We start from the raw sequence: 26,001 nt of genomic DNA on the forward strand, positions 1-26,001 counted from the left end.
ATCAGCAAAGGTGGAATTCACATATATAGAGAGGTATGCAGTGATACAGCAGTTTTCATAGTAAAAACTTCATAATATCAAACAGCATAAAATTGTACAGATAGATTCCCCAAAGTGTCACAGGGTCCTAGTATGGAGAAGGTTGAGACCCTTGTGTCAGATAATGGTCCAGTACTAGAAGATTGTGGTAGATGTTACATTTGCTAAAATGCCAGTGTTGTTAGTTTTGGGTTTACAATTATTTGTTCATAATTGGGAAAGAAAATTGTATTAGCTCCCTGCAAAAGTGGTTTTTAACCTTTTAACAGCCAAGAACACCTGTGGTAAGGTTGCTGAGTGTCCTGTACGTCCCCATCTACACACATCAAAAGAGATTCTGCAGTTATGCATAGTCATCTTTTTTCTTAAAAGCTTTTTGTTAAATTTTTTTAACGTAATGTTTTCCCCATTACAATCCTCTTAAGGAATGGGTGAACCGGTGGATTTGTAGCATCAGGTCATTGTGGTTGATGACAGACATTTGAATACAGATTCAATATTCGCACTGAATAGATGAATGCACCCTTAGACTGAGTATCACTTGCCACTATTGCGAGTACAGCTTTAAAAAGTATTTCATTTGGGTCCAGAAATGATGAACCAATTGGAATAGGTTTGTTTTTGGTTTTTTTAAAATTGTTTTGCCTACCCATGCTTACTAATCTTTCCTCTAAAGGTTATATTTACTAATATTTCACTCATTTTGGGATAGCCAAAGAAAAGTCCCTTGCTTTCCTAAGCAATTGCACTGTTACTTATCTGCAGAGAATTGAATGCATGTTTGAAGAACTTGTAAGATGGAACAATGTCTGAAATGAAATCAATGAATGATTGATGTTGGTTTCATTTCACAAGGAAGAAAAAAGTAGTAATCTGTAATGCATGCTGTGCAATCCACAAATGTTACAAATACTGTCTGTATGAAATCACTTTTAAGTCAAATGCATCTTGATATACCAGTATATGTCACTGTCACTAAAATCCTAATTGTTGGCAAAGACACAAATGAGTTAAATTGCCACTTGTCACTGTTTGTGTGATTTGAAGCTTATGAAATAATGTGTTGGATTAAAAGGCTTGTGTGGTACCTATTTTGGGAGCTACTCACTACAGTTTGAGATTTATATTTCAGTTCACTGAACCACTGTTTTCAGAATGTATGGATAATCAGCTGAGTTTTCAAAAAACATTATGCATAAATCATAGAATCATAGAAGATTAGGGTTGGAAGAGACCTCAGAAAGTCATCTAGTCCAACCCCTTGCTCAAAGCAGGACCCACACCAACTAAATCATCCCAGCCAGGGCTTTGTCAAGCCAGGCCTTAAAAACCTGTACAGATGGAGATTCCACCACCTCCCTGGGTAACGCATTCCAGTGCTTCACCACCCTCCTAGTGAAATAGTGTTTCTTAATATCCAACCTAGACCTCCCCCACTGCAACTTGAGACCATTGCTCCTTGTTCTGTCATCTGCCGCCACTGAGAACAGCCGAGCTCCATCCTCTTTGGAACCCCCTTTCAGGTAGTTGAAGGCTGCTATCAAATCCCCCCCTCATTCTTCTCTTCTGCAGAGTAAATAAGCCCAGTTCCCTCAGCCTCTCCTCGTAAGTCATGTGCCCCTTGATCATTTTCATTGCCTTCTGCTGGACTCTCTCCTATTTGTCCACATCCTTTCTGTAGTGAGGGGCCAAAAACTGGACACATTACTCCAGATATGTCCTCACCTGTGTTGAATAGAGGGGAATAATTACTTTCCTCGATCTGTTCGCAGTGCTTCTACTAATGCAGCCCAATATGCCATTAGCCTTTGTAGCAACAAGGGCACACTGCTGACTCATATCCAGCTTCTCATCCACTGTAATCCCCAGGTCCTTTTCTGTAGAACTGCTGCTTAGCCAGTCGGTTCCCAACCTGTAGCAGTGCATGGGATTCTTTTGTTCTAAGTGCAGGACTGTGCACTTGTCCTTGTTGAACCACATCAGATTTCTTTTGGCTCAATCCTCCAATTTGTGTAGGTCACTCTGGACCCTGTCCCTACCCTCCAGTGTATCTACCTCTCCCCACAGCTTAATGTCATCTGCGAACTCGCAGAGGGTGCAATCTATCCCATCATCTAGATCATTAATAAAGATGTTGAACAAAACCGGCCCCAGGACAGACCCCTGGGGCCCTCCACTTGATACTGGCTGCCAACTAGATATTGAGCTATTGATCACTGTCCATTGAGCCCAACAATCTAGCCAGCTGTCTATCCACCTTATAGTCCATTCATCCAATCCATACTTTTTTAACTTGCTGGTGAGAATACTGTGGGAAACCACGTCAAAAGCTTTGCTAAAGTCAAGATCTATCATGTCCACTGCTTTTCCCTCATCCACAGAGCCAGTTATCTCCTCATAGAAGGTAATCAGGTTGGTCAGGAATGACTTGTCCTTGGTGAATCCATGTTGACTGTTCCTGATTACCTTCCTTTTCTCCAAATGCTTCAAAATGGTTTCCTTGAGGATCCGCTACATGATTTTTCCAGGGACTGAGGTGAGGCTGACAAGTCTGTAGTTCCCTGGGTTCTCCTTCTCTTTTTTTAAAGATGGGCACTATATTTGCTTTTTTCCAGTTGTCCAGGACCTCCCCCGATTGCCATGAGTTTTCAAAGATAATGGCCAATAGCTCTTCAGTGATATCAGCCAATTCCCTCAGCACCCTCAGATGCATTAGATCTGGACCCATGGACTTGTGCATGTCCAGCTTTTCTAAATAGTCCTTAACCTGTTCTTTCATCACTGAGGGCTGCTCACCTCCTCACCATACTATGTTGCCCAGGACAGCAGTGTGGGAGCTGACCTTGTCTGGGAAGACCAAGGCAATAAAAGCATTGAGTACGTCAGCTTTTTCCACATCATCTGTCGCTAGGTTGCCTCCTCCATTCATTAAGGATCCCACACTTTCCCTGACCTTTTTCTTGTTGCTAACATATCTGTAGAAACCCTTCTTGTTATCCTTCACATCCGTTGCTAGCTGCAACTCCAGTTGCGTTTTGGCCTTCCTGATTACACCCCTGCATGCTCGAGCAATATTTTTATATTCCACCCTAGTCATCTGACCAAATTTCCACTTCTTGTAAGCTTCCTCTTTGTGTTTAAGCTCACCGAAGATTTCACTTTTAAGTCAAGCCGGTCGCCTGCCATATTTGCTACTCTTTCTGCACATTGGGTTGGTTTGTTCCTGCGCCCTCAGTAAGGCTTCTTTAAAATACAGCCAGCTTTCCTGGACTCCTTTCCCCTTCATATTAGCCTCCCAGAGGATCCTACCCATCAGTTCCCTAAGGGAGTCAAAGTCTGCTTTTCTGAAGTCCAGGGTCCATATTTTGCTATCTCCTTTCTTCCTTTTGTGAGGATCCTGAACTCAACCATCTCATGGTCACTGCTGCATAGGTTGCCACCCACTTCTACTTCCCCTACCAATTCTTCCCTGTTTGTAAGCAGCAGGTCAAGAGGAGAACAGCCCCTGGTTGGTTTCTCCAGTAGTTGCAGCAGGAAGTTGTCCCCAACACTCTCCAAAAACTTCCTGGATTGTTTGTGCACTGCTATGTTGCTCTCCCAGCAGATGTCAGGGTGATTGAAGTCCCCCATTAGAAATATCTGTGTGTAGATTTAGTTAGGAATTTTCAAAGATCAGTTTGCCTTTCTGTTTGGAAAATCCAATCTCGTAGTCATAACAACAGATACTTGTGTGTTCAGAAGTTGAGACAAAGTGGGTGATGTAATATCTTTTATTGCACCAGCTTCTGTTGGTGAGAGAGAAAGCTTGTGAGATAACATAGAGCTCTCCTTCAGGTCTGAGAAATGTACAATGTTATAGCTAAATACAAGATGGAACAGGTCATTTACCATAAGTAGCTAACATATTTCCCGAGACCATCTGAAGTGAAGTCGCCAGTTAACTGCTCTCCTGACATGGGCTGCGGGGGGTAAAGCTGAGGGGAGGGAGAGAGGTAGTGGGTTTTAAGATTGTTGTAATAAGCCATAAATCCAGTGTTTCTATTCAGTTGATTTTTAGTGTTTAGCAAAGTTATGAATTTATGTTCCCAAACTCGTCTTTTGAAGGCGTTGTGCAGGTTTCCTTTGAGGATGAGGACTGAGAGGTCAGATATAGAGTGATTGCTTCGTGAACAGTGTTCACCCACAGGTGATGTGGTGTGTTTGGGTTTTTTTTTGTCATTTTCCTGTGAGAATTCATTTGGGAGCACAGTGATTCTCTTCTTTCACTCATATAGCTGTTGTTGGGACAGTTAGTGCACTGGATGAGGTACACCACATGCTCTGATAGGCATATGTATGACCCATGGATCTTGAAAAGTGTGTTGTGGGAGCTGAGTAGACTGGAGGGCTGCCTCATACATGTGCACCTAACGGGGATATTCAAAAGGTTTAAGGGAAGTAGTTTATACAGCTATAAAAGTTGATGTTAGAAGAATTTAGTGGCACTCTGTCTATGTGTGCATGTGTGGGTGTGCATACTGCAGTTAAGCTGCCTGTTTTCTCTGATGGTTACTGCAAAATAAACAGTCCTTACTTTGTTCCAGTTTTGTTGCAAATGTAGGAAAGTGGCCTCAGATAACTGTCCTGCTAGTTTTTATTTGCTGCCTAAAATGTTGTGTGTCATCAGACCTTCTTGATACCTTCCCAAAGTTCATTCTCACAAATCTTGTGGACGAGTTGCAAAAAGAACTCCAAATTTGGGCTCTGGGATCAACTGCCATTGTACAATGCTGAGAATTTTATCCATCACTGCATGCATGCTTTTTGCTAAATTATTTTGTTGGTAGATTGGTGGGGGGGAGGGGAAGCAGGAGTGACACGGAATTCTGTTTGCTAGGCAGGCCTTGTGCTGATTCACTGTATGTTTCCCTACAGGCTAATGAATACTTCATAATGAGACTGACAGAAATGGAAACCCTCAGTTAATCAGTCCTCTTGCAACAAGAGAAATGCTGTTCAATATGTTTTATGGAAATCCTGAAAAGTATGCACTGGAGCTGTTTAAAAGAATAAATCCAGATGTACTTGCCACTTTGGAGAGGGATAGTAACATATAAAAGGGCAGTCACTAGCAAGAAATAGGAGCATTCTTCTGGATGATAGGCTTATGGAAAAGTTTGCTGCTTTGCTATCTGAAGTTTGGAGGATGATCAAAGCCAGGATCAGTGTCTATATGATCATCAGCAAATTGGTTCACCCTTAGCTGATGTTCGTTTTTCTTTTCCCCTCCTGTTTTCAGTCTCCCCCTTATCTTTCCTGGGTCTGTTGGAACAAGTTACTGGCACTGATACACAGATGCTTGCATAGGACTCCTGCAGAGAGACACTTGGAAGATTTGTCCTTTAGACTTTTGCAAAGACATCCTCATCATGTTCTCCATGTATCTGCTGGAGGAAGGGTCTCCTCTTCTCAAGACCCAAATCGGGTTGAGTAATGGAGAGAACCCATCTCATTAGGTACATGTCAGAGTGTATGTAATCCCCACAAACAGCAACATACTGGATGAATTAGGATGGTGAGGGCCAAATATTTACCAATTGGTTTATTCTTTCCATTCTGTTTCTGTGATAGACCCATCTTGACTGTGTGCCATTAAACTCCTGGAACTGGCCCAACTCAGCTAAGCTGAATTTATTGGCTGAAACTGTGAATTCCAGATTTGTAAGAGACGAGATGCAGACAGACTATGCAACGACTTCCTCTGAAAGGATGTAACCGTAGGAACAGTTAATGCTCCAGAGAGATTAGGAATGTAGGCTGCAGTCCCAAACAGGGATGGGGTTCCTGTGGAGACTACACTGATCATGGATGGTATGGAGAGATAAAAGGCAAATTTAATCACAGCCCAGTGGAGTCAGAATGCACTGTTGATTTGTGCTGTTCATCCCTTGCTTGTATCATGAAAGTATGCTCAGCCATAAATAACTGCATGGACATTCCTTAAAAGGAAAGTGGTTGAGGCCTGTGCTAATACTATCTGAAACTATGCGCTTGAGTGCCCAGAAAGAGTGGGTTTTTTTGTGCGCGCATGTGTGTCTTTAGAGCCAGATCATCACTGTCTTGCCCAACTACTAACACAGTTTTTTGTTTTCTTTTTTCAAAAAGAAGGTAGAGTTGGCCAGTGTTAGACTGATAGATTATAAAGCCAGAAGGAATCACTATGATCATCTAGTGAGTCTGACCCCTGTATAACACAGGCAATAGGACTTCCCTGAATTAATTCCTGTTTGAACTAAAGTATTCATATTATGTGGTTCTGGCCCCATATATCACTGCCCTATACATGTTATAATCTATTAGTACAGGTGACTCGGGGGGAGGGGGAGGCATGCAGGTCACATGCCCCCCAAATTTGCTGCTTGGCTTATACTGAGCATGCTCAATAACACCATTGAAGCTGGCTGCCCTCACTCTGCCCCCCCCCTGTTGGCAGGCACAGGTCATCTCTGGTTAGTATAAGATATTCTGCTCCCAATCTAGGATTTTTAAAAGATACTAGCTGATACTCGGCATCAGCTGCTCTCAGGATGTTGACACTTAGTTCTGGGTGGCTGCTTCATCAGACCAGTCCAGAAGAGGAAGGCTAACTTTCACAAGAGAAGATCAAAATTCTTATCTAAATGACCCAGGACCTCTGCCAACCTGTCTGGGGGCAGGCTTATGTAGATAGATAATGATCACCTACAAGGAGAGCCCAGGCGGGGATCTGGAGTATACTAGTATGGAAATGCTCAGCAGTGCACTGCAGAAGACAGTGAAACATTCAGAGAGAAGAGGAGGTTTGACCCAAGAGGAGAGACACCTGCTCTAGCACAGGCTGCAGGAGGCCTTCCATTGTGATGGGGGCTTGGACACCACCCTCACGAGCCAGTGCTCTCTAGGTGAGTATGCAGGGTATCTGCATTCCCAGCCGTTAATCCCCACTATAAGGCAACTTTGCTTTGTGCACAAAGAGAAACAAGTATATTTCCTTGTGACTAGTGCATATAGCTGAAACCTCTGTTTGAATATGTATGGAGTTTGTGGGACTTTTGTCCATTTTTCTTACCCAGAAATGGCAGGACAGGAGCAGCCCCCTGAGTAATAGTTGGTTGCTGCCAGCCAGGACCTGCAACAGCAAACTATCCCTGGAGAGGAAATGGATGGTGGAGGATGAGGGAGAAAACATTTGTGTGAGGAATAAGCACAGCTGGGCCCTGACTCCAATCTGACAGGCTTCTACTGGACTATAATTCCTGCTTCCTGAGAAAATGACCATAACCCCCCCACCCCCAGGTGACACAACAACCCTTCCACAGTACCTGCCAAGAGGGGCACCTGGAACCAAGCTATGTACAGTCTCTTTCCTTCCAGACCAATGCTGGAAGCATGTGAGGCACCTGGTCCTGCATCCTAGAGCCGCTTGCTTACACAGAGGGGGAGCTGCTGACTTGCAACCAAGAGTCACTGGAGGAAGTAAGAATAATGGGATATGCACATGCTGCAAGGTCCAAAGAACAGTTGGCACTTGCCAGGGAAAGAACTTGGTCTCCTTGAGAACAGAATGTCAGAAAGCGGTATCTAGTTCCCTGCATGCTTCAGCAGAGAACTGGCTAGAGTGGCTGATTCTGAGGGAGTCCACAACAATACAGACTTCTTTGGCTGTTTGTTAGTATATCTGGATGTAATTATTACACCAGGCATAGCGTTGACTCCTAAGGCATTTGGCAAGTGCTTCATGCTCTGGTGGCAGCACAACCTCCCAAATAACTAGCCGCCAGTGCAATTGTACAGCCTCCCTTTACCCCACCACTTCCACAAAATGAACCCCTACCACCAAGAGTGGGAGAGCCTAGTTGCCTGCCTGCCTGCCAGCAGGCGGAGGTTTGGTGTGGGGGGACCTCACCATAGTACACCAGGGAATGATCAGAAGATGGCTAGGCTTTGTTACCCCTGTGATCTCTTTCTAATTCAAAAGATCCATCTTTGCAGTTCTCCCCCCATTTTTCTTTGTGTACCCTTCCTCACACTTTTAATTAGATAAAACTGCATCAGCATCACATGCTTTTGATTGTGTTTCTTTGGCCAAAACTCTTTCCACTCTCTGCAGGTATCTGGCATTTCCTAACAGGCAGCCTCTGCAGAACTGACCCTGGCACCCAAGGTATGCCATGGGATGATCTAACATTTCTGTGGTCAACTCTTATGCATATGCACATAATTTGAAACTCCCTTCAATGTGGCTAGCCTTCTGGCCACACTAGCAATGGCCCCCAAAGGTGCACCCTCTCCTCAAGGTACATAGTTACCTTGTACACCTATCAGTCACCATTTGGAAACCCCCATGAGTGATTCTTTAACTAAGGTGAATAACTCAGTGTTTTGGTACTGATCAGGATTCGGAAGTCCCAGACGGGATGTTTTGGAATTGTCTTTATAGTTCTGATTGATTGAAGTGAAAATGGTAGTTTCTTTAATGAACTGGACGTGCATGATATTTTTCTTCTTATAAGGTACATGAAATTTACAAATTTATGACTGGTTGAGAGAAATATGTGAGAAGAAGTCAATAACGTACAACATTTCATCATAAGTCAATTATTTTGATGAAGTGGCTTGTATCTAGAGTTCAGTGAAATTTTTCACTGCTGTGTCAAAGATCCTACATCAAATAGTTTATTCTGTAGTTGAGGTCAGGAAATTAGTTATTCTCTACAATAATGTTTTTATAAGGCATAAGGTTTAATCTCAGGCATAAGGTTTAATCTGTAAAAGATTGTTCCATGCTGAGCAGAATGTTCTTTATGTACTTGTTCTCTCTAGTAGACCTATAAGGGTGATGGAAAGGATGTTTCCATTTAGGAACATAGAAATTGCTATACTTCATCAAAGCAATGGTCCATCGAGTCCAGTGTTCTGTCTCTAAAGGTATGTCTACACTATAGCAGGGAGTGTGCTTCCCAGCTCTGGTAGACAGAGGCACTAAAAATAGCAGTGTAGCCAGAGGCAGCATGTGTGACAGTTTGGGCAAGCCATCTGAGTGCATACCCAGGGGTTCTGGGTGGGTTTGTACTCAGGCAGCTCATCTGAGATCCTGCCCATGCTCCTCTGGGCTACATTGCTATTGTCTACCTGAGCTGGGAACCATACTCCCCGCTGTAGTCTACACATACCCTAAAAGTGGCCAGCACCAGATGCTTCTGAGGAAGGTGTAAGAAACCTTTTATTGGAGAATTATGGAATAGCCTGCCCATAGGGAATATTTCATCTAAACTCTCATCAGTAAAGTGTTTGGTTTAGACCATGAAACATGAGAATTTATGCTGTATTAAAATATAAATGATCCTGTGTATTGTAACTGTGGATGTTCTCTCTGGCTCTCCATGCTTTAATTGTATTATACTTTGGGGCTCAATGATATCTAGTGGCAATGAGTTCCACAGAAGAACCATGCACTTTCATCTTTTTGTCAGTTTTAAAATTTGCCTTTCAATTTTGTTTCCCCTTGTCCTGGTATTATGAGAGAGGGTAAATAGGAGTCCATGTTTACCTTCTCAATACCATTCAGTATTTTGTTACACCTCTACCATGTCCCCCTTTCATTTGTCTCCTCTCAGAACTAAACAGACCCAGTCTTTCATATCTCTTCTCATATGGAAGTTTCCCCATGGCTAATTTTGCATTCCCTGTTTCTTTAGCCCATTCTGCTTCTGCTAACCTGTTTAAGACAAGGTGCTCAGAACTACAGTGTTCCAGATGAGAGAATTCTAGTGATTTATTTAATGGTATCATAACATTTTTTAGTATTTTCTATCACATTCTTCGTACATCCCACACTTGTTTGTTTGATTTTATTTTTTCCACTAGTTATATTGTCTGCTAACACTGAAAATTCTCAGACGTCTAGCTATTAAGTGATTTTTTTGTCTGGAAGAATTCACTTGACCTTTCCTTGTTTGTTATTTTCTACAAAAAGTCAGAATAAAGAGGCTGGCAGTATTTTGAGTGACAATTCAGTAGTTGATCACAGATGTAGAAGATCACATCTGTTCCACCTTCAGTGTCACAGCTAAATCCATTTCTCAGTAATATTCAGTCCCCTGCTTAAATAGTCATACAATTATAGTACAAGTCTATTAATTAATCTGCAGTAGAAGGGTATGTTTGCATCTCAATCCTTTGCCTTCTCAATTATTTTGGAAAAAATGGATTAGGTTCCGTGTATGTCAAGGGAAATGACTAGAAAACAAGCTTTTTATTCAACCTTCTCCCTAAGGGTGTGCTCTGAACTATAATAGCTTATTCTATATGGCTGTGGTTTAAAAATGTTGTATTTCTATTTGTACAGGTATAGAGAAAAGATAGGGCAAGGGATTGAAATGGGGCAAATGTAGGCTTTCCTTAATATAATTAAAAATAAACAATAGATGAAGCATAGTTTCTGTTTAAAATGTTTCTTTGCTGAACATTATGTCCCTGATATTTTATACATTTCTGGTATAGTAAGTAATGACTAAAGATGTATTGTAATTTCAACTGAAATGCTGGTACCCTTTTTAATAGGCAGGAGGAGCAGCCAAGACCATTTTTACTCCATCCATGCTTGAGGAACTCTGATGAAGAAGTAAGATTCCTGCAATCATGTTCTCAAATTCTGGTGTATTGTCTCCTACCCTCAAAGGATTCCCAGTCTCTCAGCTTGCGCATAGTCCTTGCTGACATACTTGCAACAAAAGGTAGATTATAGATCAGAGATAATTAATGACTTCCTTACTACAGTACTGAGATTACAAACCGTTTAATATACTTGTATTGATATCACATTTTAAGTTCTAAAGTTAAACTTCTGTCACAACCTGCACATGCAGAGACTGGTACAGTTAGTATCTTATAGACGTACGAGACACTTAAAAATTCATAGCATTAGCTAATTAAGGATAAGGCACTGAGCTCTCTTGTGCTGATTTAGCAAGGCATTTCATTATGTGTTTAAGCACATGAAGTCAATAGGGCTACTCGCCTGCTCAAAATTAAGCCTAAACTTACGTGCTTTCCTGAATCAGGGTCAGAGTGCTCAGCACCTTGCAGCATGGAGCCATTCCATCCTCTTATTCTGTCCTAGAGGAAACCAAACCTTTAGCCTTCTACACTGGGGGGACCATCTGGAGAGCATTTGAGTGGTCCTAGACTTTTATACCTTACTCAGCTAAGTAGAATTCTAGACTAAGGATGTGAACATGACTGAAGCATGATATAAAATCTTTAAAAAACAACAACAACCCAATAACTATCCATTTATTTATTGAGAATTTTAGTTCTTTTTATAAAATGCACTTTTAATTGGATGATGAAACCACTAATCACTGTCCTTTTTTGAATTTGGAGTTGGGGACAGTTTTTGATGCTGCAAAGTCCCAAGTAATCTCAGTATAGTACAGTTCATTTTTAATTCGTAGTTCTGCACCTTCCTAGGCTCTAATGTGTAATGTTCTCTGAGATACACAGGAAGAAGAGCAGAAACAGACACTGGAAATGTTTCAATTTAGGTTCAGCTGCTTTAACATGTGTAAACTTTTTAATAACCTGGATTTCCAGTTTCCTGAATCCCAATGACAGTTTACAGTAATGAATAGAGAAAATAAGTTTAGGAGAAGGATAAACTTCAGTCTAAAATGAGTGATACACTATGTGGTCTGGGAATTACATAGTAATTCCTTGGAATTTTATCAACCTACTTTGTTTCAATTTGTGTCCAAAATGTTACACTGAGTTTGTGTTTGAGTTTGAAGATGACATTTGCTCTTTTGCACAATGATTTTGTTCTTAAATTTCTTCTCCCAGTACTGAAGCCAATGGTGGAGCTGCTGAGTGATCCAGATTATGTCAACCAAATGCTGCTCAGCCAGATGGAGTACAGAGAACAGGTGAATGAGCATCACAAGAAAGCCTACACATATGCTCCTTCTTATGAGGAGTTCATCAAGCTCATTAACAGCAACTCTGACGTTGAATTCCTGAAACAACTAAGGTATCCGATGTTCAATTATAGAATGTTCAAAACTAAGCATGCTTCTCCTGCCAGTCCATTGCTGAGACCTGAGTGAAGTATGATTTCAGTGAAGCGCAGAGAGGAAATACAAGCCTTAACATTTAATAAAGCTCCAAAATAAGCTGCTTTCCCTTTAGTCAGCAGGAAATATTAAAATTACTCCATTATAACTGGCTGGTGTATACAGGGGCGGCTCTAGGAATTGCGCCACCCCAAGCAGGGCGGCACGCCGCGGGGACCGCTCTGGCGGTCGCCGGTCCCGCGGCTCCGGTGGACCTCCTGCAGACATGCCTGCGGAGGGTCCTCTGGTCCCGCGGCTTTGGTGGACCTCCCGCAGGCACGCCGCCCCAAGCACGCGCTTGGCGCGCTGGGGTCTGGAGCCGGCCCTGGGTGTATATTAAAGTCTCCTCAATTATTTAAAGACATATAGGAACCTTCCACGCAGCATGCCCTGATCAAGGGAGTCAGAGAGAAATAGTGTGTTGACTTTCCATCATTATGTAATGTCTTTTTAGTAAATTGCATCTCTAACAAATACATCAAGTCCTTCCTTTTGGGCTGGTCGATTCTGTAATGTGACATTTAGGGGCTGGGCTGTAGTGTGTGTGTGTGTGTGTGTGTGTGTGATGACCCCCTAGGAGGTTTTGAGGAATTCTTAGAAGCAGATGGCTCCCAATCATTCCCTCTTGAATATATCTCAGGTTCTGAGTTTGGAGGCCATCCTCTTACTCTTAAAGAATTAAATAAAATAAGATCTTATATGGAATGAATATTCCCTTTCTTAGTGTTCTGTGCTGTGATACTAAGGCATCTATGTAATGTTCATCTTTAATACCTCCCCATTTTTTTCTCTCCCTCTGCTTCCCAAAACTTGGAGCATGGCTTCTCTTTTCACCTGTTCCTTCCCTCTTCCTTCATCATACAAGATAACTCCCATATTCCTAACCTGCTTGTAAGCACCAGAAGAGGGATCCCCAGAAAGGGCCAGCAGTCTCCCACTTGCCTAGAACAAATGTCTATTCCAGGTTTCGTGTTAGTTCTTCGCCATCTGATCTGCCTCCCTCTTGTTGCTTTCTGTTTTGAGGAAAGAGTTGAGAACCAACAGCAAGGGTAAATGGATTATGTTGGAACTGCGTGGTGTTCCTGGCATTGTGGAGGGCTGTGTTTTTGGCCTTTTTAGTGTTGCAACCTGTCACACCTTCCGGTGCCCAGATGTCTTTCCCAGCGTGGTGCTGTGTATCAGTATCTCCAGGTGTCAGAAATAAGCCAGTTCCCAGGTTTCATCCTACCAAGAATTAGCAAGTTTCCTAAGGGTGTCATCACTGTCATCGTTGCCAAAAATATTTTTTTTTAACACCCAGATTTTTAAACCAATTGTCACAACTTGTAGCCTACAAGTGATTCTCTGACTACGCCAATGAACAAGGATGATGGTAAAACTAGGTTAACGCAACAAATAGTCCTGCAAAGATGGAAAGAATATTATGAGTCCACATGTAACTATCCTGTAGCAACTCAATGTCCAGATCTATATGCATTAGCAATAGATGCAGTCCCTGGCCCTGAAACTTGTGGAGATGACCGGGTTGGAAGAGATTTGCTCAGCCATATAGAAACTGTGAAGCGGGCATGCTGCTGGACCTAACAGCATAACACCCAAACTTTTAAAGTGTACCACTGAGCCCATTATGCCAACTTTTTGTCCAGACTTGGACTCCTGGGAAGGTACCAGCGGAGTGGGAGGAAGGGATCATTATCCTGCTCTGTAAGGGGAAAGACCCATGCACTGAATATTGTAGTTATAAGCCATCTGATGGGTGCAGCCAGCCAGACATCCTAAGGAGAGCTGGTTTAGCTGTCTTAGCCATGAAGGACATGCATAGGGTCTGATGGCAAAAAAAACCAAACGTGAAACGATACAAAAGTACGGATTTATCAAACCTGCGTAGTTTTGATTCTTTTATATGAATCTGAAATATTGGATGTTGCTTAAAACAAGACATCAGGAGGCTGGAGGCATTTCATATGCATTGTCCGTGACAGCTACTGGTATAAGATGGTTTGACTTTATCAGTAATAGGGATGTATCAGTGAGAACTGGCCACCGGAGTACTGAAGTCACCATTGGCTGCTGCTGGCTGGTCTTTTTGGTCATGTTGTATGTCTCAGAAGCAAAGTCCCAGCCCGTCTATCTTCAGAGTGCAGCTTCATGGTCAGGAGAGGACACCTCCCAGTCACTGACTGGCAGCAGTCATGCAGTCTGAAATTAACTTGGCTTCACCAGCTCAGCAATACCCTGTAGAGCTCCTAAATGCCTGGAATAAAATGTGTGGTCATAGACACTCGGTGCTACAGACCTCCTCTGTCTGAGCATATTGTTGTTGATTATCTCCCCTTTCCTGTCATTCTTGCACCCTTTTCTGCCCTAATTTGGATGTATTTTTTCTGAATTACTTTTGTTTAATATTGAGGAGCACATCTTTTCTTCTGCACTTGCAGTGGTGCTCCTATAGCAGAAGCTAGCTGTTTTTGTTTGTGCTTTAGATTCTCTCTGCCATTTCCATTGATTGAGCAAACACTGTCTGCTTAAGATAAGGACATAGTTGTCATGTGACAACCACCGTGAATGGAAGCATTACTTTGAAAAGACTAAAGCGGGGTTATAAATGTACAAGGGGCGATGCCTCCAGAGGATATGGTCCTACTGGGCAAATACACTGCTTGACCCAATAGTAGGGCCAAGCTTGTGGGGAAATGAAATGTCTAGAGAGGCAGAGTTAACCCGCTCTCTGCACACAGGCACCCATTTGCTTGCTGTACACATGCACGCACCCCTCATGCTGGGTTTCTTAAAGGGATTCCCCCTCTCCTCTACTAGGGCTGTCAAATTTAGGGGGTTCCTCTCCCACTTCCCTTCTCTGCTGGGATTCTTGGTAGTTCCTCCATATACACACCATATGCCTTGTAGCAGTGGCTTCAGGAGAGTGGTGGATGGTTGCTGAAGAATCCAGCAAAGGCAGCTGTATCTTCCTGTGCCCACAGAACCCTCTGCAGGGGAAGAAGAACTAGTGTTTCTGTCTCTGGGCAGTGATCAAAAGTGGAGGTGAGCAAGGAGATTTGGCAGCAACTGAGGATGAGAGTGGGATGGAGATTGAGGTGTTAGGGAGCAGCCCCAGGGCAGGCTGTCTGGCTATCTTGGGTACTTCTGTGGCTCCCTGGTAAGGAAGCACTGTTATCTCCATTGTACAGATGCAGAGATGTTGCACAGAGAGACTAAGCTGTTTGCCCTGGTCACACAGGAAACATTTGGAGGAGTAGAAAATAGAACTTGGGTCTCCCACTTCCCAGGCCAGCATCCTAACCACTGAACCATCCTTCCTCTCTCTCTTATCTTCATAGCAGAGCCATCGTGAGAGCATTAAAGTGTTGGAACACTGCAGAAGCGGTTTCCATGAGGGTGTGGGTCCTGATTTGTGACTACTAAACACACCTCCTGTTAGATCCATCCCCATCAGTCCATGTGCTTGGGGCTGAATAAATAGCTTTTCTTTTTTGTTCTCGCTTCATTTCCACACCCTGCTCTGAAACAGCTTATATTTCCAAAGAGGAAAATGCATTAGGTGAGAGAGTGAAATGATTTTGTTGCTTGGCTACATATTGTTCATCTGCTGTAAAATTTGCTCTTTACTCCAGGCCAGCATGCTGTGCTACTGACAGTATAAATTACCCCTTATTAGACTGTTGGAAACCTAAATAGACATGAGGTTTATTAGCGTAATAACACTAATGGAGCTGCTTGCTTCAGTTGAAACGTAACCCTTTTGTTGTTGTTCTCTTACAATTAATGTGCACTGTATTCTCTTACTAGCTCTCTAGGTCTCTTTAAATTGTAATATCAGAAGGCAAACTCACTGTATGAAGTACTGTGTTTTTTGGCTACATTTATATCATTATGTTCACTTTCCAGTCTACAGAGTGGTGGACTTACCTTGAGCTGTGATATCGTAAGCCCCAAGCAATGTTGGGTCTGATCAGAACTTGAATGGAAAGCCTCCAGGGAAATCTCAGGATTCTTGCAGGGACATGGTGTTTGTGATTCAGCAGGTGATACTGTTTCCTCAGGATCTGTATAATACCAGTATCCCAGCTTGGTGTCCAGGTAGCGCTGTGCTGCTGGAAGTACAGTCTCCTTGCTATGTTTAATTTATCTGTCTGTCCCCATCCTTGTGGTGTATGAGCATCTGTGGAAGAGACTCTTGTAGCCATGTAAAGATTCAGTGGCACATTTTTCAAAGTAGGGTAGTGATTTGTCTGTGAATGTGCTAAGGGTTGAGGTTGGGGAAACCATACAAAGGTGTGTCTGTGGATGAACAAAGTAAATGACATTTCATGTTATATTTAGCGAGTAAACCACAGGAAAGTATAGAGGAGAAGGGAAAATAAGCTCTTGAATGCTTACAACTGGGAACAAGTTACTTTGCAGTGGGGAGAATTTTTCTGATTACCTCCCTCTTACAAATAAATCTCTGGCATACGGGTATCAACCCTAGTTTCCTGGTCAAATTCCAATCTGGGTAATAGCATTCTGCTTACCTAAAATTCCCTGTATCCCATAATTTTAGTTGGAGGACACTCTTCATTCCTTGTCCTAGAATGATGTGTAGCATTTCTGTGCACTTTTTTTTTAGGCTGTTAATCCACAAAAGTAAAAAATGACAAACTTTTTATTTTAGTTTTGTTTATATTTGAAAATAAGCTAACTGAGATCGCTTCTTGGTAACCTCTAAGCCATCTGATTTAGATAGTAACAGTTTTAAAGTTCAGACTATTTGGCTATTGAGGAGAATTATCCTAAGAAATTATAGTTAATGTGAAACTCCGTATTCCTTTGAAACATCCAAATGGTGGTTTGTCATTGGAGAAGAATGTAATTACTTCCCATTTCTTGAGATCAAGATATTATATCACTGCACTGAAGGAAGTCTCCAGATATTGATAGATAATTCCTCAGATTCTTGATTCTCACTGCAGTCATAGTTCCAATTCCTAAGAAAAGTGAAATCCTCCATAATATATATGGATACACAACTTTCTTTTTCTGAAATCACTCTGGGCTTTCTGTTAGACTGATTTTATTAACGAAGTTTTGATAGGACTTAAGGTGATTGGAACTGGGTACTTCTTGTTTGGGTAGGTGGAAGGATCAAGAGCTGGGAAGATAAAAAATGAGGCAAGCAGTTGGGAAGGGGATCATAGTGCCTGGGATGTGGTGTGACCCAGTACAACCATTCTTATGTTCTTTGCAAGAGAGTTAAAAGCTGGGTGGGGGTTGGATGGGCTTGAAATCATTTACTGGTAAGTGTGCTAATCTTCATGGTTCCACATAGCTGATGGGATTTCCCTGGTAATAAATCAGTTTATGCTACTAGTATTTTCACTCCTTAATTATTCAACATGGACAATAGCATATGCACAAATTCATTCACAGCAAGGCCCCTTGAACCTTATTTTCTATTGTGACTGGGCCTACATGCCCTAACCCAGAGCTGACTGGGAAAGTGTAACGTCCTTAGAGATGGGATCATAACTGCCTGCCCACACTGTGGAGATGTGCAGGATGATAGGGCTGGCCCTACTGTGGAGAGTTAATTTCCCGGGACACTAGAAAAAAGCAAGTGTGGTTTGAAGGAGGTGGGGAGACAGACACTGAGGCCAGGTACTTTTCTCCTTGTTCCTGCTGGAATTCTCTGAAGGTCATCCCCTACTGGCCCACCCTTCATAGAGGCCTGTCAAAGTTCTTTTCTTGTGGTACACTTGGTCAGCCTCTGCCTAAAGAATGGATGGACAAAGAGAAATCCTTGATGGCCCCTCAGTGAAAGATATTACGGACAGTTTAAAACTAAGATGGGTCATTCCACATTCAAAACCTTCAGGATGGGATTTACCATCAAATGCCAAACAGACATACTTGCCAGGCCATTAGTAACCTGTTGGGACAAAAACAAAAGCCCAGAGAGCAGAGTGCACTGTTATAATTCATATAGCTAGATTTCATAAGAACTTATAAAAGCCTCTTAAAAAATGTCTACCTCACGAGAGTGCTTGGGGGTAGGTAGACTGTTCAACTCTTCAAAAGGTTAAGAAGTGGCATTAAAAATATAACAGCAACTTTTAAAAATCTCTTAAAGAACAGTCACTTCCCTAATATTTACCAATGAGCACAGTAGTGCTAATATGAGGGTGGAAAGTAGTTGTTTAAATGTCTCATTTAGTGGGTTGTTTTTTTGTTTGGTTGGTTTTTTGTTTTGTTTTTTGGAGTTACATTGTTTTAAAGCCAAGTGTATAGACAAAGTTAGATATAATTTGTAGGGAGTGGTAGATTTCATGGCCATAGCCTTTTGCTTTTAAAGTGGGAGCGGGGTATCTCTTATTATTTATTTTATTTTATTATGTTAAAGGCAACTATGGATTTTGTGGATTAGGAAACTATCCAATTAGAACTGTTTGGACTGTTTCCTTAGTATTCTCCTGCACTGCCTATGTAAATTAGCCTTGATTTGGAAGGTTATGTTAAATCCTTCTCTATAAGTGTGTAGTTGACAATAGCCAACACGACAAAGCCATGCCCTTCACAACATTTCCACATCCTCTATGTGAAATATCTATCATTCTTAAATCTTATTGCTGAGACTTCACATCTTGACAAGAATTCCTTATTGGCTTATCTTTGATAGAAGGAGTCTAAGTTGAGAAGGCCAACTCTCCCCTCCCCTGCCCCCTTCAACTTATCATCTGTCCTGTTTTAGGTCTTACATTATTCTGTGTGTTGTCTGTACATATTTTCTTTAGAGTTCTTTTTAAACAATAGAAGAACTTTGTTTCTTGTTGTTAGTGTCTGAGAGAGACTTTTCAAGTCATAGTTTATTAGTATTAATAATATAAATTTTAGTTCATAATTGGATCCCTAGTGAAAACTTGTTCTCTTGCTACCTTTCAGTGCTGCTTCGTTATTTTGGGGAAAGTTTTGACTCCTGTTTTTGTGAAGTAGTTACAATATTTATGTCCTTATTTCCTTTCATCAAGGAAAAGGGTCTTACAGATTAAATTTTCTTCATAAGGATGTGAAAACCTTAAGAGAAAACTGTTTGCATTTTGCACACACGCCTGTCTTCTACCCACAGGTAGAAGAACTTCATTCAAATATTCCCAAACTGGGTCTCCTTTATAATGGCAGCAGGCCATAGGTTTTATGTAGAAATCCATGACAAGATAGTAGGCTATATGGACCATTGTTCTGACCTAGCATGGCCATTCTTACGTTTTTCACTTAGGGAAACCAAAGGGATGTGTCTGCCCAGCAAGAGAGAGGTAGCTATCCTTCGAAGGCCTTGAATTTCTTTGTTGTATAAAATGTGTACATACAGTGAGATCATGACAATGTGACCCACAATCCTTGAACTTCCCTTCTTCCCAAATTTAAGGTATTGTGGAAAGTTGAATGAGATTGCAGAGAATAGGGAAGGAAAGGAGAATCCTTACATATGAGGTCTGAAACCAGAGGTAGTAGTTTTATATAGTGTCATAAGTTTTTGTGAGATAAAGAGGTTGAAATGGCTAAGAATGAAAGATGATAAAGAGAGGAAGCTGATGGTTAATTTTCCCTCTGATTAGCAGCTGTGATGTAGGTAGAGCAGTATCACAATTATTATTTTATTTATTTGTGTAGCACCACGGCTACTAGATGCTTCATTGTAAAACATAGACTACAACCCCTGCCACAAAGCTTATTTTCTTACTTTAGAAGTGATGAGAAGAGTAAGGATAACAAACAGTAGGGAAAAGGGATTGGTGCAGGGAAAGACAGGGGTACCAGCAACATGAGCCTGTGTTCACACAGTTTACAACGTGTACAGCTCTTTTTAAAAAAAAAATGAAATGGAGTAAGCTAAAAAGAACTGAAAAATAATGGACTCACTTATGCATTAGTTTATTTTATTCCCAATTACCCAGATAATTTAATTTTTTTCTTGCCACTTTAGTCCTATTAGGATTGCTTAAATGCGTTCACAGTTTAGATATTCTAGGCATCATAGCAATTCTAATAGTTAGGACTAGAGTGGCAAGAAAAAAATAATTTATCTGGGTAATTGGGAACCAAGTATGTTATCTGTGGTACTAATTTGGCTACCTTTTACCATAGTATCTGAGCACTCACAATGCTTAATGTAGTTATTATCACCACGCCCCTGTGTGGTAGAGAAGTGCTATTACCTCCATTTTTACAGAGGAGGAGCTGAGGCACAGAGAGAGACTAAGTGACTTTCCCAGGGCAAACAGGAAGTCTGTGTTTTATAGCAAGGAATTGACTCTAGTTCCAGGCTAGCACAGTGACCAGTGGGCCATTCATCCTCATAGGTATTTTGAAAAGCATGTGCTGTTGGGTGAAATCAACTGGGATAAAGTAATGGCAGAAAAAGTCCAATGCAATATGGAAGGTGTTCAAAAACAAACGTATGCGTAAATTTACAGTAGCCATAAAAACTGGTTAGGCACATTTTCTGAGAATGTTAGAAAAGTTCAGAAACTATTAGTTAATCCTCATCTCCTCACTAATATACTCAGAGGAAAAGTGTTGAATATCTCTGTTTGACAGAATAATTAAAGTTTCAGTTAACCAAGGAGTTTATGAAAGCCATAAAGACGAATGAACAGTAGAAGTATCTTGAATAAAAATATCACCACTTCACCAACTGCTGTTGCTGTGTGCAGTCTGTTTTTTGCTTTCTGTATAAATGTATCTACCTCCCAAGCTTCAAATATAGGTCTTGTGTAACTCAGGTCAGGAACAAGGACAAATGACCAAGCAGCCAGGTTATTAATTATAAGGACATAACTTTCAGTGACTGCTTTTTTTGGTTAACTGTGGTTCTTACTCTCTTGCTTTTTCTGGGGTAGGAAAAGGATTGGCAGAGGAAACTCCATCCTTCCCTTCCCTTACTCTGCCACTCTGAGCATGTCTGTCTCGGGAGGGGAGAGGGGGGGAGGGGGGATGGACAGCACAGTGTATTTCCCTTTTCAGCAGGGTTTCTCAGGGACTTGCAGTTTACTCGCTGATTTGAGTAACCTTGAGTCTACTACACCTCATTCTGTACATTGACTTTGTACAAAGTAATGGATTTTGGTTTTAAAGCCTTAAAAGATACATACCCTGACTGCATCATCCTTACAGCTTCCTGAATTCCTTCCCCTTTGAATACTACGATTGCATGTTACATCAGCAAACAAGTCTGCCTTTGCTGTAGGAGACCATTGCACGTGGAACTCTCTCCTGAAATCTGTCTCAGTTTTACAATGAAGTCTTAATTATTCCCTCAGGCATGTTTTTAATTTTATCACTCTGCCAAGTTTATTACATTTCAATCTCACTCGGTTTGCCAACATTACTTTGTTTCACCTTTGAATTTTAAGACCATGGTTTTGTATTACACTTTCATTAATTTTATTGAGTTTTTGTCATACAGTATTCCAAGTGTTTCAGTGGAGACAAGGAGACATCCGAATTATTGCTGTTTTTTTGGATGATTTTCATTTTTTGTTTGTTCCATCTTTGAGAATTCTCCTCTCCCACTCTGTTTCCAGACATACTCTCCCTCTGAATGGGAATATGAGTTTGTTCTGCATTTTTACTTCTAAAAGTGTGCGATGTAAAGAGCAAATTTATAAAAGACCATCTTTTATTTTTTTCTCCCCTCTTAAAACTAGGTATCAAATCGTAGTGGAAATAGTTCAAGCAACCACAATCAGCAACTTTCCCCAAATGAAGAGACAGAAAGGTAAGCATGCATTCTGTTAAGAGTTTTAATATACTAAACATGATATCTGAATGTAAGACATATACATAGCTGAGTCTGTGTGCACAGCTCCTGGACAGATTTTGAGAATGTGCCTTCCAACATTAGATTTTAATATTCCAGTTTGCACACTGTGACGGGTTGGATCTCTTGCTGAGCCAGACACGCCCGTCTGCTCCAATACAGACCCAGGGTCTCAACTGCTTGCCCCAAAGCTGCAGACTTAACTGAAAGCAGCTTACAGAAGTGTTCTTGTCTTTAACACTCAGATGCCCAACTCCCAATGGGGTCTAAAACTTAAATAAATCTGTTTTACCCAGTATAAAGCTTATACAGGGTAAACTCATAAATTGTTCGCCCTCTATAACACTGATAGAGAGAGATGCACAGCTGTTTGCCCCCAAGTATGCAGCCAATATTCATAACTTCGAATACAAAAATGATACATGCCTACAAATGAGATTAATAGATTCAGTAGATCATAACCTTTACAGGGATATGTTACATGGCCTATGTTACATACAACACATTCTAGTTATGTTATATAATATATATACACACACACACACACACACACAAGCATATTTCCATAAAGCCTTATGGGGGGGCACCGACCATTACACACACACTTACCAAAGAAGTACTTAGTTTTGTTTTACTTGTTCAGTTGTGGTTAAAATTTATTTGCCAAAATCTTACTGTTTCATTGTAGACAAGGTTCAGAAACTAAATAATATCTGTCCCTGGTACAGCTACCCTTGTTCTTTTAAGGTTTTTGCAATAACATGGTATTTTACATGGTACAGTACAACCTCTTATATTACTGAATTTCATGTATTTGTTGGCTAATACTTGTCATTGCATAGCTGTTCAGAATTAACCTCTAATCCAGTCTTATAAAAAAATTCTCCAGTATAAACTCCACTTGATACTCCCTTGCACCAATATTATTATGTAGGAGTTTGGGTTTCTCTGATCTAAATGACAGAGAGCACTGTGGGGTTGATCCTAATAAGCTTGCGAGAAAGGAGGACGTTTCGAGGACACATTCAAAATATGTTATGATTCATGAAGCTGTGTTTCAGTCTCTGTGAAGCTGTCTGGTTTACCAGTTAAAAGTGAAAGGATTACAGTTCTGAGGAAGTGCATTACTGTATATTGAAAGGGTGGGGTGTGGGAAAAGGGGTAGGGACAGTGTAACACAGAATGAAAGGTCAGGTGAAGGGGCCAAAGTTTACACAGTCTGATTCCGATTTTCCTGCAGGTTCTCATCAATATACTGTGATGACAGGCCTCAGTACAATAGCTACTTTCCACACACAAGAATACACATACAATGAAAGCTGGCTGTAAACTTGCCCTGCTAAGTGTTTCAAAAGAGGCAGCTCCCCCCACCCCCATCATTCTTCACCTTCATTTTTGCTGATAGATCAAAGAAAATTCCAGTTCTCAAGCTAGAATGGCTGGGCCCATTCCCCATCATCTCTTCTAAATTTACTGAAATTGTGATCTTATAATTGTTGAGGCTTGTACTATATGAGCAGTTAAATTAATGTTGTCCTTTTCTTTTTATATGCTTCAATACACCCCTTCTCCAATTTTTAAAATATCTATTTTATTATCCTTTCAAGATATATGCTGTATACGTCTTAAAATGTTTATATTCATGTACAATTTATGCTCCCACTTATGAGTATTTTATTTGACTTCGTTTACTTTTTCTCAATAAATGTTGATTTCTATGTCTGAAAGAAATTGTGGTGATAGTAAAGATACTGGACACAGTTATCATGTGGGCATGGACATATATTTTTTAAGGTAACGGAAACAGAGAGTATTAGTTTATTTGTCCGTAATCTAATATGGAAGAGAGACTTCTAAAGTGTGTAGTGGAGATGTGTCTGAGTTTTCCTCCAGGCTTTTAAAATAAAATTCCAGTGTCGTTAATTCTTGCATTTTTTTTATCGTGAGTCTTGCAATATTTGGTTTCTCAGAATCCCAGGCGCTGGAATCAAAAGATTGCATGAGAAACTGTTTTCATTTAAAGAAAATAAATTTCTAGTTCTAATGCATGCAGAGGAAAGCCTTAAAAAATGACTTGAATGCACCTAAAGGTTCAGGAAACCCCCAACATTTATCATTAAACATTTTTTTTTCAAGCCAGTCTTGTGTGTTTTGGAGCCTGACTCATACTTTTGAATGCTTGAAGTTGGCACCCCTGAAATTCCTTTCTTTTATAACATAAAGTAGAGCTAACTAGCTGCTGATTCATAACAAATTGCTTGTACTGTAACAAAGCAAAAGGAAACCTGAAAATCAGTGTTAGGCTCACTGTCCATTAGAGAAACGGAATATTTAATGTACTTCATATGAAAGGTTAATATACTGGAAAGAGTTTTCCTCTTTCTTATTTTATTACTTTATAAAATAAACTCATGAGTCCATTAAAAAAATCAATTTTTCCAAGTGTATGGTTGCCTACGGTTGCCAGTATTAAGGAGCTCTGTGCTTTGTTGTGACAAGACTTGATTTATGGGACAATTTGTACAAAAATAATGTATCCCGAAATGCTTTACAGAGATAGATACTATTAAAGTTTTTCAGGTCAGATTAAAAAAAACCTAACAAGCAAACTAGGGCTGTCAACCAATTAAAAAAATTAATCAGGATTAATCGAACAAGTCAGAAAATTAATTGGGATTAATCATGCTGAATACTATTTATTTAAATATTTTTGATGTTTTCTGCATTTTCAAATACATTGATTTCAGTTACAACACAGAATACAAAGTGTACAGTGCTCACTTTTTATTTATTTTTTTATTACAAATATGTGCACTTTAAAAATCAAAAGAAATAGTATTTTTCACTTCACCTAATATAAGTACTGTAGTGGAATCTCTTTAACATGAAAGTTGAACTTACAAATGTAGAATTAGGTACAAAAAAACTGTGTTAAAATAAAAATGTAAATCTTTAGAGCCTGAAAGTCCACTCAGTCCTACTTCTTATTCAGCCAAAAGTTTTACATTGTTTTGTTTTTGAGTGCAGTTATATAACAACAAAATTTCTACATTTGTAAGTTAAACTTTCACAATAAAGAGTTTGCACTACAGTATGTGTATGAGGTTTTCTTTCTTTTGTTTATCATTTTTACAGTGTACATATTTGTAATAAAAAATAATATAAAGCGAGCAGTGTACACTTTGTATTCTGTGTTGTAGTTGAAATCAGTATATTTGAAAATGTAGAAAAACATCCAAAATATTTAATAAATTTCAACTGGTATTCTGTTTAATAGTGTGATTAAGACTGTGATTAATCACAGTCTTAATTTTTTTGAGTTAATTGTAGTTAATCGACAGTTCTAAAACAAACCCTAACTCCCCATATAAATAATGAGATTCAGGAATGTGGTTCCTGATGGGAGGAATGTACATAATTACCAAATTGTAATTTTGCCTTGGCCAATGCTCCTATTACTTTTCAGTTTATATAAATATATCTAATCTACCATTCTAGGGTCCCTTAATTGAGGAATTTACTGAAAATACCTATGCAAGTATTGTGGATTAGAACAACAATGATAAACTAAATAATAATTAAAACTTCTAAGGCTATGTCTACACTACGAAATTATTTCCAATTTATAGCAGTTGGTTTTTAGGAAGCAATTTTATACAGTCGATTATGTGTGTCCCCACTAAGCGCATTAAGTCAGCGGAGTGCATCCAGAGTACTGTGGCTAGCGTCAACTTTCGGAGCATTGCACTGTGGGTAGCTATCACACAGTTTCCGCAGTCTCTGCTGCCCATTGGAATTCTGGGTTGAGCTCCCAATGCCTGATGGGGCAAAACCATTGTCACGGGTGGTTTTGGGTATATGTCATCAGTCACCCCTCCCTCCATGAAAGCAAAGGCAGACAATTGTTTTGCGCCTTTTTTCCATGCAGACACCATACTGCTTTTAGCAGATGGTGCAGTAGGACAGCTAACCGCTTCCGCTGCAACTCTGCTCTCCTGGTGCCATGAATCGACCTCGCAG

General features: G+C 40.5%; 1 protein-coding gene across 6 annotated transcripts in view; it reads left to right on the forward strand.

Moving 5' to 3' along the window:
• SNX25 (sorting nexin 25) overlaps nt 1–26,001 on the forward strand; it is a 175,769-nt gene that overhangs the window by 70,546 nt on the left and 79,222 nt on the right. For all 6 annotated transcript variants that reach the window (XM_045017316.1, XM_045017317.1, XM_045017313.1 and 3 more), the window contains exons 4-6: nt 10,621–10,793; nt 11,899–12,085; nt 21,869–21,939. In XM_045017316.1, the coding sequence (XP_044873251.1) occupies nt 10,621–10,793; nt 11,899–12,085; nt 21,869–21,939 (431 nt within the window). The remainder of the gene's footprint in view (nt 1–10,620; nt 10,794–11,898; nt 12,086–21,868; nt 21,940–26,001) is intronic.

Source organism: Mauremys mutica, chromosome 5, assembly GCF_020497125.1.
Source record: "Mauremys mutica isolate MM-2020 ecotype Southern chromosome 5, ASM2049712v1, whole genome shotgun sequence".
In the NCBI taxonomy this organism is placed as follows: Eukaryota; Metazoa; Chordata; order Testudines; family Geoemydidae; genus Mauremys; species Mauremys mutica.